Source organism: Rhipicephalus sanguineus, chromosome 1 (genome assembly GCF_013339695.2).
Source record: "Rhipicephalus sanguineus isolate Rsan-2018 chromosome 1, BIME_Rsan_1.4, whole genome shotgun sequence".
NCBI classification, from domain to species: Eukaryota; Metazoa; Arthropoda; class Arachnida; order Ixodida; family Ixodidae; genus Rhipicephalus; species Rhipicephalus sanguineus.
Genome location: NC_051176.1, coordinates 205,288,663 through 205,305,090, shown reverse-complemented (window position 1 = coordinate 205,305,090; position 16,428 = coordinate 205,288,663). Strand labels below are relative to the sequence as shown.

General features: G+C 49.8%; 1 protein-coding gene across 2 annotated transcripts in view; it reads right to left on the bottom strand.

The window, feature by feature from the left end:
* Nucleotides 1-422: 422 nt before the first annotated feature.
* Nucleotides 423-16,428, bottom strand: part of LOC119406038 (DNA-directed RNA polymerase III subunit RPC4) — a 55,363-nt gene continuing 39,357 nt past the window's right edge. For both annotated transcript variants that reach the window (XM_037672891.2, XM_037672895.2), the window contains exons 7-8: nt 5,632-5,735; nt 423-714 (exon numbers count right to left, since the gene is read on the bottom strand). In XM_037672891.2, the coding sequence (XP_037528819.1) occupies nt 427-714; nt 5,632-5,735 (392 nt within the window). In that variant the 3' untranslated portion in view covers nt 423-426. The remainder of the gene's footprint in view (nt 715-5,631; nt 5,736-16,428) is intronic.

The following is a 16,428-nucleotide window of genomic DNA, read 5'->3' as shown; positions in this document are numbered from 1 at the left end:
GGGATCATTTTGAAAATTTGCTGCTCGTGGAGCTCATCGTGTGAAACATTTAGCTTAATTTCTCGGTAAGTAGGGCACTGCTGTTGATAATATTGCCGTTTTAGACGTCATACATTGAGCTTTCACTCTGGCATAAATTTTTATTTGCCTTTAGTGTCCCCTTAAACCTAGATCATTCCTTTTTAACACCAGCATGCCATAACTAACGCTTATAATGTCTCACTTAAAACTAAAACCAAGCATATCATTGTTTAACCCATAATTACTACAAAGCTGTCAATTCAATGATTATGGTACATACAATCTACATTTTGTATCAAAGACAAGAACAGATGAAATGTATTATCTCGCCGATATGCATACTTGTATGTATATATACACACTGGCCCTCATATTTGTTTTGAGCTTTATTTTTAAGAGCCATTCTCAAGAAATTTCTTGGGAGTTTGCTGCAAGAAGCTGTTCCATGTCGGGCAGACAAATGAGCTTGTGGAGTACATGTCCAAGAACAGAGAAATCAGCCTCTCCAACTTCAGATAGTCTCACGGATGTAAGCTCTTGATGAAAGGATAAATGGGTGCCTGTGTCCACTGATAGTGCTACAGCACCAAGAACCAAGCGGACACGCCCGGATTTCATCACCTGTAGCTTGCCAACATATCCTTCAGGAAACTGACTCAGCTTGATCAGGCCATTATGTGACTGCTGTTCCTCCTGCATTTGAACCATGAGAATAGATTAACATTATTTCTACAACACTGTAACCACGTAAATTAGAGACATGAAGAGCCAGTAAGTCTCAAATCAACATGTATGCATAAATCGGTCGTTTCAGAAATTACAGCTTCCAAGTACAGAGAATACACTATTCAACACAAATTAGAATTTTTTAATGGTAAAATCCGGATTCGTGGCGCAAATCAAACTTTTGTAGAAATCTATTACATTAATTTTAATTAACATTCAAAACATTTTAGTACATATATTTAACTGCAAATCAGGAGCCTATCAATGCTCTAGCCAAATTTATACAGTAGCAGTCCTGAGACTAGATAGTTTTTATACAAACGTTTGAAACTTCCAGACGAATGCCATATGCATTTTACTCATTTGCATTTAAAAGCATCTTTGAACAACATAAGACAACACTACATGCAGCACTAATGTAAGCCTCTTTCATCACAACATTTTGGATATAATTATCCTAAAACAAGTACTAGTCGCAAAATTCTTAAAAGGGCTTAATCATCAGTGCTGACCAGGTTCAATTCTGCAATTAGAATCTCATTAAAATATATGTAGCAGTTGCACATATATGTAGGAGTTGCACATGCATGTTGGAAGACCAATGTGCATTCAGCACCAGCAATAAAACCACAGTGATACCAGAGAGGGACAGTCGACACCTGCACTAAGAGAGGGTTTGTGCTGGGGGAGATGGGAAGGTGACAACAGGTTTTGGAAATCAAGCCCACGTACAAAGAAATGAATATCATGGTTACACAGGATGCATTCGTTATAGTTGACCGTTCACAGTAAGTGAACATGCAAAAATAAGTCAATTAAACAGTAAAAATATCCATCATTTTCCAAGGTAATCGGTAAACCTGCTTTCCTTCTTCAATGTCAATGCGAGAAGTACAGTTTCCAGATCGTTCAATGCAGACAAGGGATCATATCGCCAAGAGCTTCACTGCAGACAAGCTGTTTCAGTGACACGACGTACTGTCCTGCAGTCGAAATGTTTACAGGCGGTTGCATCGGTTCTGCAGTATCCTGACTTACTATCCAATTCATTGCTGACAAAGCCTTACACATCACAGATGATGCTTGCATCCGTGCGTGACTTTGCGGCACCAGCTATACTGTGAACATCAATGAAGTCATGCCAACTGGTACCAGCAGCACTTAAAGGGACACTAAAGGCAAATATAAAGTCGACGTTGATTGTTGAAATAATGGTCCAGAAACCTTGCAGTGCTACTTTTGTGCCACGGAAGTGCTTATTTTGAAATAAAATCACGTTTTAGTGGTCCGCATCAGGTTAGCGCACTTCAAACCACCCGCCTGAAAGCGGTGTTTCTCGCGTCACTGCTGCCGTGCCCAACGTTGGCCGCCTTTACTGCGTGGCGGCGTGCGCCATTCGGGCATCCGGCAACATCACATGCATGCGGCATTTTGTCGAACTTTCTGTCACAGCGACTTTCACGAGCGTGCAAAACACACACAGCAGTACGAGATACCAAAACTACCACTGAGACGCGACCGCGTGAGCGAAGCAGGGTGCCGGGCGAAGCGCAGTTCGGCGAAAACGGAACCTTTGAACCACACGTACCGTTCCCCGTGGCAACGCCAAAGAGGTTCTTTTTTCCATGAATCAAACAGAAACGAACAAGCAGCATTTTATTACATCTCTTGATGCACGGAAGGTTCTTTTTTTATTGCAGCTAGTGTGATTACGAGTGAGTAATTGAAGTCGAACTCTCTCACGTCATTGGGATCATTTCCAAAATGTGCCGCTCGTGGCGCTCATCATGTGATACATCCATACCTGCCAAGTTTGGAGAAACGGAATCCGGGAGATCTACATAACGGGGGGGGGTGGGGTGCTGCGATAGCAATTATATGGACACTGTCAATGGGATAAGATCGCTTACGCATCGTCTGTTTCACGTGCGAGTAAATGCGCGCTAGCACTAGGAACGAACGCGGTTGAAGCAGAGATGAAACGACCCGGCCGTCACCGTCGCGCGAAGGGCACATGTGATAACATCGCTCCGCGTGCGAGGCCTGTCGTCGCTTGCTTACCAGTTATTTCGTCGGGCAAGGGACCTAAGGGGCGCCGTTGAGACGGGGACGGTCGCAAGCGCTGGCGAACACGCTATCTCGACAGACATCGGTAACGGCTACCCTCTAAAGTGCTGGTCTCTCCACTTAAAGCAGTAGTGACACAATATTTTGAAGGCGAGATAACTTGTGGGATAGATTTGTGTGCACACAAACGCATCATCTACGGAATAACGGCTAATATAACCTATAACACATTTAGGATCAATTTTTAAATTGCGTGTAGCGCATTTGTACGCAAAACGTCCCACCTCGCGTCACCGTGACGCACGGGGCGCGCAATGCAAAACAGGATTTCCGGGAGATTTTCCTATGACCCGTACAACCGGGAGAAACATTCAAAATCCGGGAGTCTCCCGGGTAATCCGGGAGACTTGGCAGGTATGTACATCTAGCTTAATTTCTCGGTAAATAGGGCACTACTGTTGATAATATGGCCGTTTTAGACGTTGCCATACATTGAGCTTTCACTCTGACATAAATTGTTATTTGCCTTTAGTGTCCCTTTAATTAACTGTGCTGTTGTAAGCCTGAAACTTCTCAGCTCCTTATTTCCAGACTATCCTGCCTCACAGAAGAATCCAGCTGTGTGAAAACAGTTTTAGATGCAATGCACTACAACATCCATTCAAGAACACATTAAACAGCAGGCATGCAAGGTGAGTGGCACCTTCTTGAGGCTCTTAATGGCACCTCCATGTCCACACAAAGGAGCATGAGGCTACATGTTCATTCTATCTGATATGTGCTCGTATTGATTACTTGAAAAATTACATCTGTCATGCTCCCTTCCTTTGAAATAACATATCATTCACTTATAATTGACATTATTATATATGCATTCAACTGCACAATCGAACCCTAGCATAATAAACATGTATATAATAAATTATAAGAAAAAAATAAACCTAAATTTGACTGGGCATTCTTTAATTCAGCAGTGTAGTAGTATTAGTATACCATTCGTTTTAGTAAAATAAAAATACAGCATCTGACATGGTATCCATTCTAGTCGAAGAAATATTAGAGCACACCTTAAAAGATTGGCTCCAGTGGCAACAATGTCAAATAAATTTGCTGATGTCTTTTTCAGATGCTTCCTTGGACCTGTACGGTCACTATGATTTCCCATCGGCACTGCCCCCAACGCATAACACAAACGTTGACATTCAAACCTTGTTATCATGAAATGGAATATAATGAAATAAATTTTCCTTGAAACCTAGAACTTGAAAACTAGAACGTTCTTCGTAACCGCTCCGCTCCTGCCTGTGCACAGAGGTCACAAGTGCGGCAAGTGTCTCGTACGGTCAATGGAGCAAGGATGAGCTAATTTTGTTTCTCCAAGTGATGCACACCAACGCACACTTCATGTCTCCGAGGCACACTTCACAGTGGACAATTAGGCAAGCTGGTGATTCATAATCTAGGTATACTGATATACTACACGGACAAAAACAAGGATGACAGGTAGACTGGGAAAGTCTGCACTTGTCCCCGTCTGCTTATCGTCCTCGTTTTCTTCCGCACAGTGTACCTAGAGCACTTCACAGTCTCGTGCAAGGAAGGAGGCGGCAACGAATGGCAGCATGATGTGTTTGGACTGTCGTTTATTAAAAGTGTCCAGTACGCTTACAACAGCGCTGCACCCCATGTGCTGCCAAGCAGATAGCCTAAGAGTTTTAACATGATAGGTCTGTGTAATACTGGTGCGTTCATAAGTGGCTGTCATCATGTTTTTTGTGCTTTGTAGTGCTTATCTGTAACAGCATTGTCGCAGGCACTGGCGCCAAAGTGAGAATCATCGATAGGCCTTTTCTGAACTTTTCGGAAAGATGGAAGGCCTTTTGCAGGTCACTGTTGCATTGGCCCCACCGTGAGCCTGGGAGGCAGTTAACCTTCCTGCGATAAAACGTGATCGCGGAAAGCACAAGCCAGTAGACATAAGACAGTCCAATTCGACAGCAAATACATTTGTATCAGTAGAATATCGGTGCGGATTTGTCATAATTACTTTTTGTCCGCAGTAGGTCCCAAGACAGGCAAGTATTAGCGATGTTTCGCTATAAAAATAACGCGTAGCACTCGTAACTCACAACTTGTTCGAATATTCTAATTTGTCCTCAATCAATTTGCCTCTGTGAACTGCAAATTCGGCCGTGGCCAAACATGTTGGGAAATCCAAATATGCATTTTTATAATCGAATATGCTTCGAATAAGGAAAATATTCTATTCAAACTTAAAATTTCTAGTATTTGCACACCCCTATTAACAACTTCATTTTAAATATGGCCAAGAAAATCACTTGCTCTATCCTACACAAACTACGCAACAGGCGGGAGCAAGTGAGCGTGACAGGTAATGGCTGATTTCATGAACTGCATGCCAGCATACAACCTCAAAGGCCACATGCTGCATTGTGTAGGCACTGCAGCACCTACAGTGTGCTGTTACATGCTGGCGCCCCATACATCTCAGCCAGAGGTAACAGCCAACACAAAGAAAAAGAGAGAAAATGCTCAAGGCCATGACATGCAGTGATGTAACTTTTGGGCCAAGTACTACCCCCTTGCCACCCCCTCTTTGTAGCTTCCAACATGCTCGACACAATGAAAGGAGAGAAAAAGCAATCATTTTGTGCGATTACTCTGCATGTACTTGATGACAGATCCGAAAAAAATGTTCCCCCAGGTAATATAAGAGGCAAATGAGACCAATAGTAAGGTATTCTATGATAACTTCGAAACATGTTGCAAGGCTCCTTTAAATAAATTTCAACTTACAACTTTCACAATGCTGTTTGCAGCTTCTTTTTGAGATGTATCTGCTGGAAGCTGGAGGCCGGGTAAGCTGTCTGGAAGTTGAAAGAACAGTAGCTGTCCAATTTCTGCAAAGGGCAACAAAGACAAAAGATATTGTCAGATAAAAGTGTCCTTAATGATTCCCTACGACTCAATTCTTATAAACTTCATAGCAACTGAGTGCCACATAAACAATTATAATACAAAATGCAATTTGTTTAACAAAATATAAACAGAAGATAATAAAAGTGTAAGGTATCAAGACTAAAGTTGGACTGAATGTCGCATACAACATGGAAAGGACTTCATTATGGTATATCCGAAGAGGATGGAAGGCTTAATGAATGGTAGGGAGGAGAGGTCAACTGGAGACTAGAGGAACATGAGCTTGGTCAGCTACTCCTCACAAGGCAAATGGGAAAGACAAGGAAAGGAAGAGGCAGATGCCAGTTGACAATTACACAGTGTAATGAACAATATATGCAGCATCCGATACTGCACACCACATAAATTTTTAATATTAAAACGAAAAGGTAATAGCTAATTCTACCGTCTCAAAAATTGTTCACCGCAGTTATTTACACAAAAATTATCTGCAAGAACAGTGGTACCACCTTCATTCCACTGACACCATTTTAAAGAGTGGATGGCCAGCATGACCCCTCGATTCAGCCTTCATGATAGCCACACTCCCCATTTTAAAAATCATTGATATCAACTCTGTGAGCCCATGCCTCTTGACGAGAGTGCTCACTTCGAAGCCATGACGAGTCTTCCCAAATTTGTTGCGTCTCCAGAGAAACAGCTTTGCGATTGCCGATGTAGAGGGCGCGTGAGTGCCAAGTGCATACGTAACTCTAGCCGGATGGATGGATGGATGCTATGAGCGTCCCCTTTGTAACGGGGCAGTGACATGTCTGCCACCAGGCTCGAAAAAAAAAAAAAAAAAAGCTTCCTTGTTTCACAAGCCAAGCTGGTTATGGGGCGCCCTCTAGGATGTAGTACAAAAAGAGCGTATTGATAATAAATTAAGTCACTTCTGCTGAAGATTTAGAGTGTGCGTCTTGATTCTGCGGCCCTTGGGCTTCGGCCTACATCCTCGGCCGCCTCGGCTCGAACCCGCCCACCACATGGTGTCAAATGTGGGATCCCAGGTTCCTGCCATTTGACATGGTTAATAAGCACTCTCCAGTTCCTGCCCTTGCTGCCGCCAGTCTCCAGAGCCCGGCCCCGTTCTCCTTCGACGATGCCGGTGAGTGGCTTCCCTGGTTGCAGCAATTCGAGGACTACACCTTCGCCACCGGCATGCGCGCAGCGCTGAATGAGACAAGGGTTAGGACCATCCTCTACTGCATGGGTCCACGGGCACGCATCGTCCTCAGTTCGTTCATGTCCGACGAAGACGCGTACAAGCCTTACACGAAGTCCCCCGGCGGCTCACAAGCTATTCGTGCACCCTGTAAACGAGGTGTAAGAGAGCTCTCAGTTCCACAAGCGGACGCAACAGCCAGGCAAAACCGTCGACAGTTTCTTCACGGCCCTTCGGAACATGGTATGCAAGTTTAACTATCCGTCACCAGCCGTTGAAGAGAGCCTTGTTCGCGACCGTTTCATCATGGGTTTGTCGGATTCTCGTCCCTCAGACATGCTGTGCCGCACCCCAACTCTTTCCCTGGATGACACACTTCTGCAAGCCCATCAGCACGAAGACATCGAGCGCGAGAAGCAATGCCTGTCCCCAACCGCTGGGCAACTGCCGACGGCAGCGCACGTGGACGCGGCGACAGCGGCAACTTTACATAAACTCACACACGCAGACGAAACCACAGACGGGACTCTTGGCAACTTTACGTCACGTGACTGGCTTGACGGTTCACAAACCAGCGACAGCCACATTGGCGAGGCTTCGTGAAGCGGCCAAGGTGGGCAGTGCCACTTCTGCAGTCACGAGGTTCGACTGTCTGACTGCCGAGCTGCCAAAGCGGTCTGTAACCCCTGCAAGAAGCGAGGCCACTTTGCGTCGGTATGTCGCCCAAAGAAGGGCCTCGGATCCGTAGAGCTCCACTCCGTCGCAGCGGTGGCTCGGAACGGGCAGTACGTTGAAGTTCGGGTCAATGGACGCCCCCTTGTCTTTAAGGTGGACTCGGTTGCCGACGTTTCGGTGGTTCCACATACGTCTCCTGGCAGCCCAGACGTCCTCGATAAGCCGCGTGGCGAGGAACTTTTCGGACCCGGGAAACAATCCCTGAAGCTTCTCGGCACCTTCTCCGAGGCGCTGTCTTCGAGAGGCAGGCAAGTCAATGAGCGTCTCTACATCGTTGCGAGACAAGAGCAGCCCCTTCTCGGCTATCCCACCATTGTTGCCCTTGGTGTCGTTAAGTTTGTCGGCGCCGTCACACCAGCTCTGCTGGACACACCACCTTGGAAAGTCCCTCCAGCCCTTTTCGTTGCCTGGGGCATGTTCCTGGAAGAGTACACGATTCGCATCAAGCCTGATGCCGTACCGTATTTCCTCAGCACAGCCCGGCGTTTCACGGCACCCCTACGAGATGTTGTCAAAAAGGAACTTGACAAGGTGGGGCCTTGTCGTCGTCCCGAAGCCAGCGGGGGGTTACTGCTTTTGCGCAGATTTGACCAAGCTCAACCAAGTGGTTCTGCAGGAACGCCACGTACTCCCGACCGTTGACCAAACCCTAGGACTGCTGCGGCGATGCCCATGTTTCTTCGAAGCTGGATGCAACTTAAGCCTTCCACCAAGTACGCTTGGCCCGTGACTCCCAGAAGTATACGACCTTCATCACTCAGTTTGGCAGACACTGCTATATCCGCCACCCATTCGGCATAACGTCGGCCCCAGAATACTTCCAACGTCAGATGTCTCACCTGCTGGAAGGGCTGGCCGGTGTTGTTAACCTCACGAACGACATCCTTGTGTTTGGCCACACCACAGGAGAGCACAACGAACACCTCCAAGCAGTTCTCGGTCACCTCCAATAAGTGGGGTCACTCTCAACGCAGCCAAGTGCAGTTTTCGAGTATCCAGTGTACGATTCCTTGGCGGCAGCGGCGGTACCAAAGGCATCGATCCTGATACAGACTTAGTGATGGCCATTCAGCACATGCCAACTTTTCAGGACGTTCATGGTGTCCAAAACTTTCTTCGTATGCTCAACCATGTGGGTCGCTTCCTCCCGGGTCTCTCTCAGACGACCGCGCCGATCCAAAGTCTCCTGAAGAAGACTGCAGCCTGGACGTGGGGACCAGCGCAAGCCTCAGCATTTGACAAGCTCAAGACCATGCTGTCCTCAGACATCTGCCTCGCAAGGTACAACCCTGCACTCCTGACAACAGTCTCCGCAGATGCTAGTTCCTTCGGGCTGGGTGCAGTGCTTCTTCAAGACCAGCCATCAGGGGATTGCCGACCAGTCGCATACGCCTCTCGTGCACTGACAGAAACAGAACGAAAGTACAGCCACATTGAAGAAGAGGCACTGGCTGCCACCTGGGCCTTAACTGGTTCAACGAGTTCCTTCGGGGTCTTCGTTTCACCCTGGAGATCAACCATAAGCCGTTGGTCAAGCTCTTTGGAACTGCGAACCTCGACCTCATGCCACCCTGCATGTGCCTGCATGTGCCACCCTGCAAGTATGTGCCTAGGAAACAGTTGGCTACCGCAGATGCACTCTCGCAGGACCCGGTTGCCAAACTGCCAGCGACTTCAGCCGTCGACAAGGTGGAGCTGTGCATCCAAGAAGCACTCCGCGCTACCCCTCCCACATTTGCAGCCCTCCTCGACGACTTCCGAGCTCACCAGGCTGCAGATTGGGAGTGCGCATACCGGTCCCACTAGCCACGTTGCTTCCAGGATTTCCTCATGCTGCCAACTTCCACAGGCGCGACACGACTCAACGACGTCGCCAGCGTCAAGATTTTGACTGTCGGCACGCTGCACAGGATTTGCGTCCCCTGGGAGAGGCGGAGAGAGTCTGGATTCACGATGCGAATGTGCTGGCACAGTTCTTAGCCCAACGCAGCGTCTAGGCTCCTACGTGGTCCAGACAGAAGCAGGTGCTCTCATCCGCAAACGGAGACACCTGGTTCTGCAGCAGTCTCTGTCATCAGGTGGTTGTGACCTCGGCAGCTCCAGTCCCCTGCCACAAAGATCCCAAAGCCCGCCACAGACTCCAACTCACCCAGAGCCTGTGTGCAGCAGTCCTACTCCGAGGGCGGTTACTCCTCTACCAGCTGCATCGCCCACCGGTTGCCCCGGCTACTCCCTCAAGACCACCTGTGTCAGTTGTGCGCACTCGGTCTGGACGTTGCATTAGGCCACCGGTGTGGCTGAACTTGTAGAGCGCGCCGTGAGGCATTGGTTATGTTGTCGTGTAATTAAGACCCGAGCCCTCGACCAAGCATTCTATCTCTTTATTCCACTCCTCGTGCCTACGTCTTCTTTCTTCTCTTTGTCCTCCTGCTTGTTGCCACGTGGCCGCAATCGTCCGCAACATACTCCCAAGGGGCCAAGGCGATCACGAGGCAGTTGAATCTCGCTGACTTGCCTCCAGAATGTATAACTTTTGAACGGGTCGTTTTATGGTGTGTCCCGATGCTAGTCGAAGGGTGCAGATGCGCGCGATGTTATCCCTTCCCGGGTGCACTGCCAGAACCTTGCCCAGCTTCCATAGTAGCGGATGTGTGCCTTCGTCATGCACAAGCATCACGTCACCTTCGTGTAGCGGAGGCAGTTTACGATAAGACGCGTTGTGCGCGGATCGAAGTAGAAGGAGGTAGGACCGCTTCCATCGGCTCCATAGCTCCGCTGTAAGACGCTCATGATAGCGCGCGCGACAGATCAGGTCCTCTCTCGTCGATGACATGCCATAAGAATTGCTGACTTCTTGCGGAAGGCAGATGAGGCGTCTCCCAAGCAAGAAGTGTGACGGAGTCGGCGGTTGCAGTTCATCAGGGCTGCTATCAAAATAAGTAAGAGGTCTGCTGTTTATGACCGCTTCCACTTCGCATAACACCGTAGCGAGGGCCTCAGCGTCGAGACTGTTGCGCCCAAGCGACCGTTTTAATGAGATTTTTGTCGATCTGATGAGGCGCTCCCACCAGCCTCCCCACCAAGGAGCTCTCTCAGCGATGAACTTCCATTTGATCTTGGTGTTGGCCGCATATTCTCGCAGAGCTGGCAGAATGGTCTTAAGCACTAGCGCTGAGCCGTGAAAAGACAGTGCGTTATCCGAGTAAACCGTGTCTGGGATTCCACGCCGCGAAATAAAACGGCGGAAGGCGAGAAGCGTTGTTGTCGTCGTCGTGTCGGTTGTCAATTCCAAATGGATAGCTCGAGTGACAGCACAGGAGAACATGAGTGTGTAGACCTTTCTGCTAGTAGCAGCCATGTCACGTGTGTAGAGGGGCCCACAGAAATCCAACCCAACGACAAAAAAAGGACTGGCTTCGGTGATTCGGTCTCGTGGCAGTGGAGCAAAGGGTGAGGTCTCAGCGACAGGCTTGTAGCGTTTGCAAGGTAAACAACTCCTCAGTACCCTTTTAACGGTCTGTCGTCCTTTCACAACCCAAAACTTCTCTCGAAGCTCGCAAAGCGTGGCCTCTACTCCGCTGTGAAGGACGTGTCCATGCGCGGCTGAAACCACAAGATGGGTGAAGGTGTGCCTTGCTGGCAACAGGTTTGGGTGCTTGACGTCAAAAGAGGCTGCTAGCTCCTGCAGATGACCTCCAACGCGAAGCAGACCACCTTCGTCCAGGAAAGGATGTAATCGAAGAACTGGGCTCGTGGACGGTAGTTCTTTCTCTGCGCGGAGAGCCTGCACTTCTTCGGAGAACATTTCTTCTTGGACCCTTTGCAACCAGTAGTGTTCTGCCTTGTGAAGCTCTGCTGCTGTTAATGGTCCGGCTGTGGAACACTGTTTCTTTGACATGTTTGCAGAGAAGCGGTACACCCACCCGGTGACTCTTAGCAGTCTGTTCAGGTTGCTGTACTTGCTTACAGATAATATAGCGTTCGAACCAAAGCCTGCGGGACACACCGACGTTTATTCTGGACTCTGTTCAAAGACTGCAAATTTTTCTGAGAATTCAGTGCACTCAGTAGGCATTGGTTCTTCAGGATCACGAAGCCAGGTTGGACTATGCCACCACATTGCTGACGCAAGAAGATGAGGTGATGAAACCCCACCAAGTCCGCGGGGTTGTCTTTTCCGGAACAGTGATGCCACTGGGTCGGCGATGTCAGGCTATGAATCTTGGAGACTCGATGACGTACAAACAGCTCTCTTTTGGCAGGCGTTTTCCGAATCCAATGCAATGGCACGAGTGAATCGGTCCAGAAGTGTACAGAAACGGAGCTTAGCACTGGTACTGTTTTCACGTATGCGCACAACCTTGCGCTGACGACGCATGCTAAGAGCTCTAGACGTGGCAGCGAAATATGTTTAAGTGGTGCCACATGGCTCTTGCTTATGAGGAGCTGTGAGTTGCAGGCGCCGTTTGGTGAGAGCGCCCGTGCGTAGATGCAGGTACCATATGCTCTGGGACTTGCGTCGCAGAACACGTGTAGTTCGATTGAAATCGTTGCATCAGCTGATTGCAGGAATACGTAACGATCGGCGGAATATGGATTCATGCTGGCCAATTCAGTGCGCCAACTGTTCCAGCTTGCTTGTTCTTCTGGAGAGAGGGCATCGTCCCATGCGCATTTCTTCTTCCACAAGTCTTGAAACAGTAGCTTTGCCCTGAGCGAAAATGGAGCTAGATACCCCAACGGATCGTACACTCTTGCTAACGTCTGGAGCACAATGCGCTTGGTCGAAGGCTTGTTCGCAGTGAAGTCCGACGCTTTGCACACCATGAGGACAATTCTGTCACCTTCACGTTCCCAAGGTACACCGAGGACTTTGATTAGGGTACTCTCTCCGGCTTCGTTTTCAAAGTCAATCTGGTCTCTAAGGAAGATTTTTCGCAAGGCATGGGCATTGGAAGCCCACTTGCACAGTTCCATGCTTGCTTCCGAGAATATCTTGCGGGCTTCATTGTACACTGTGGCAGCTTCTTCCACATTCGGAAGTCCCACGATAAGGTCATCGACATAAAAGGCTTTCTCTAGTAACACTACAGTCTCAGGATGTTGTTCTCGACAGAGTGCTAGGTGATGTCGAATGGTAGCTGCAAGCAAAAATGGGCTAGACGAGGCTCCGAACGGAACCCGCGTCATTCTCCACGTCACCCCAGATGGAGATGGATCATCATCCAAGGGCAACCGATCAATCCAGAGGAATCGCAGCACGTCGCGGTCTTCCGGGCGAATAAGCATCTGCAAGTATGCCTTTTTGATGTCTACTATAAGGACTACCGGGTGACATCGGAAGGTGAGTAGCAGCTGCACAATGTCAACTCCAAGCTTCGTACCCTTGAACAGGACATCATTCAGGCAGGGATGGCCAAGCGCAAGCGAGAAAGCGTCGAACACCACCCGAAGTTTTGTCGTAACGGCCTCTCTTCGTATGATGGCATGATGAGGCATATAATACACATTTTCTCTTGGCAGTACCTCTTCTTCAACTCGCTCTGCGTGGTCCTCGTTAAAATACGCTCCGATTGCCGTGTAATACACATTTTCTCTTGGCAGTACCTCTTCTTCAACTCGCTCTGTGTGGTCCTCGTTAAAATACGCTCCGATTGCCGTGTCATACTGCTTGAGGAGTTCGGGCTGTGGTCTGAACCTATTTAATTGTGCTTGCAGATGGCGCTCCGCCAACCATCGATTGTCACTGCCAGCAGGTATTCCTGGATCCTTTAACATCAGCGGCACCTGGTAGCGCCCGTCTAGCTTGATAATGCCCTCTTCAAATGCCTCAAGTTCTGGCGGAACCTTGCTCTTTTCCTGAGTAGGTGCCTTGATCCCCATGACGTCGAGACGCCACTTCGCAGAAAGATCACAGTCGGGAACTAACTTCATGGTGCAGTGCAGGAATAGAGCGCTCATAGATGCTGAACTTCTTTTGCGTTCCGTGGTGCCCTGAACAGTCCAGCCGAACTTGGTTTCCACGGCCGTCAGGTTGCTGGTTAAATGATCAACCTTTCCAGTCGCGACCTTCCAGTAGACGTCGGAACCAAGTAATACGCTTACTTGGTTCCGACGGTGCCATGTGTCGGGATGAAAGTTGTCTGCGGCATCATAGTTCTTGTCGCACAAAAGCTGCAAAATATCAGTGCTGAACGGCGGGCTTGTAACTGCACACACTTCGGGGACCTCCAAGGCCTCCACGGTTACCGCTATGTCCCTACGTTGGCCTCGTAAAGTCAAACCTACCCGTCGACTGCACATTACTTCGCGGGGCTTCGAGTGGCCGAACGTCACCAAGGAAAGTTCTTCGGTTCCGATAACCGGGCATCTGAGGTCCTTTGAGACATCTGCTCGGATGAATGTGTGGCTACCGCTGTCAAGAAGAATGCGCACGAGACGCCTTTGGGACCCGCACTCGATCCAGACTCGTCCTGTTTGGAGAAGAACGGCGTTAATTGCGCTCAGGGCGCTTGGGGCCGATGTCACTGACGGCGTGTTCGTGCCTCGCCCGGCGATGCGAGGCTCGTCTTGGTTCACTGTCGTTGCGTTTGCACGGGTTGGGGCTGCCGGCGTAAACAATTCACAGAGGATAGTGAGATGTCGTCGGGTGCACTTACAACAGATGATGCTGCGCGCACGTCGGCAAAAACGCGCCATGTGGTTTTGCAAGCCGCAACGGTAGCAGCAACGAGCAGTGCGCAACCGAGCCCGTTTTTCCTCAGCTGAGAGTTGAACGTTGCAGTCCGCGATGGTGTGCTGACAACTGCTGCATAAGGGGCACACCTCTTCCGTAACTGCAACAGATTCGGCAGCAAGTGCGGACGCTGTAGGCAAATGTCCCATCGGTGCTGATGGAGGTTCGACATCTTCTTCGGGCAGTAACCGCGAGAAAGCAGACGGCGTTCGTCCTGGCCTGCCTTCCTCCCAAACCTCAATTTGTATGCGCAGGAAGCTTAGCATTTCTGCATCCTGACGAGCTCTTTCTTCGGGGGTCGCTATACCGGACGTATCCTGCGCGGCTTCTTTGGACTTCTGCCGGTAGAGGATCACGAGGTCGTCAGGCAGGCACCTCATTAGGATGCGGTTGAGGACCACGTTGTACTGGTCGGGTGAGACGCCCAAACTGGTCAGTGCCGAGATGCGAAATTGTACCTTGTCGTAGAGTAGGCGAAGTTTGTCGACATCTGCAGAAGACTTGACTGGTGGTAAGGTGAGCAGGTGGTCGATGTGCTCGTTGATGAGCAAGTCGTGTCAACCAAATCGCTCCGTCAAGGTCCTGATGGCGATCACATAATTGTCCTCTGTGAGTCTAATGCCTTCGATGGCTCTCTTCGCGGCGCCACTCAAATACAAGCGGAGGTACTTAAATTTCTCAATCGGCAGAAGGTCTTCATTACAGTGGATCGTGGTCCCAGAAGGTCTGCCAGTCGCGAAGTGCGCCGGAAAATGTAGGTATCTGAAGTTTCGGCAGGACCACTGTGCGATGACGCGGCACGGTTGCTGGGCTGGGTGTCCCCTCTGTTACACGAGGTGCAGCGTCAATGACCTCGTTATGCACTGAGCTGCCGGCCCCAGCGACGTCGGCGTTCGGTAACGTAGCCTCGGGCCTTGAAGTCCTCGTTGCCGTCGCTGTGTTGGCGTGTTCGCGCAGGAAGAAGCGCGCTCGAGACACGGCATAGGACACCTTCCGGTCGTAGTCTTCCGCAGCCTCGAGCTCTTCGTCATAAGCGTCATCATCCGTGGCGTCGAGGATTTGCTTGTTGAGGTGGCCGAGCTCAGCGTTCTTCTGAGTCGTGTATGTAACGCGAGAATCAACTTGAGCGGCATCGGGAGCCGTGGCCTGAAGTTCGTCGGTCAGGAGCGTAATGGTTCGTGTGACGCTGGCCCTGACGACGCCACGGTTCTTGCGGAGCCGCTCCAACGATGCCATGGAAGCTGGAAGTCTTGGAAGGGCGATGACCAGGGGGTTATCGGCACCAGAAAGAATGTCGCGTAATTAAAGGGGCCCTGCAACACCTTTCTTAATTATATTGGAATAGTCTCATTATTGACGTATGACTCTTCACGAGTCATATGCCGCAAAAATTTTTCGAATCCGTCAAGTCTAAGTGGTGTTACCAAATTTAGAGATCACGTTCCGCAGCTTTCTCTCTCAACTCAACGCAGCGAGCGCGCGGAAAGCTGCGCGCGGCGTGAGGGGAGGGAGGGAGGGCGGAGGTGCGAGGAGGCGACGTCAGCGCCGGCGGCATTTTTTTCATTTTTTTTCTCTCTGGCGTCTCGGCGCAACCACGTGGTCTGTGCCGCCACTTCCGGTCGGCTTGCGTCGTTCTCGTCGAGCGGAGTCGATCGCGCTGTGTATCGCGCGTGCTTGAAAACTGCGCGTCGGTTTGGTAATGTTGGGTGTGCACCTCGAACGCCGTAGTGTTTTCATCACTCTGCCAACCATGGAAGCAAACGTGCGCGCTCGTTTGGAACGAATGACAGCTGAGATCGGTTTCGGCCCATACTCCGATACACCGCCTCGTAAGACGGCACTGGCTGACGACCCCGAAGCGCCGCCATTACCGGACGCCAGCATTGTTATCGGAGACACGCTGCGCCCGTGCCTCGGTCGGTCGTGAGAACGTGCCGACGATGCAGTTCTCAGCTGACGAGGCAACACTCGAACGGCTGCCACTCTCAACGGCAACCGG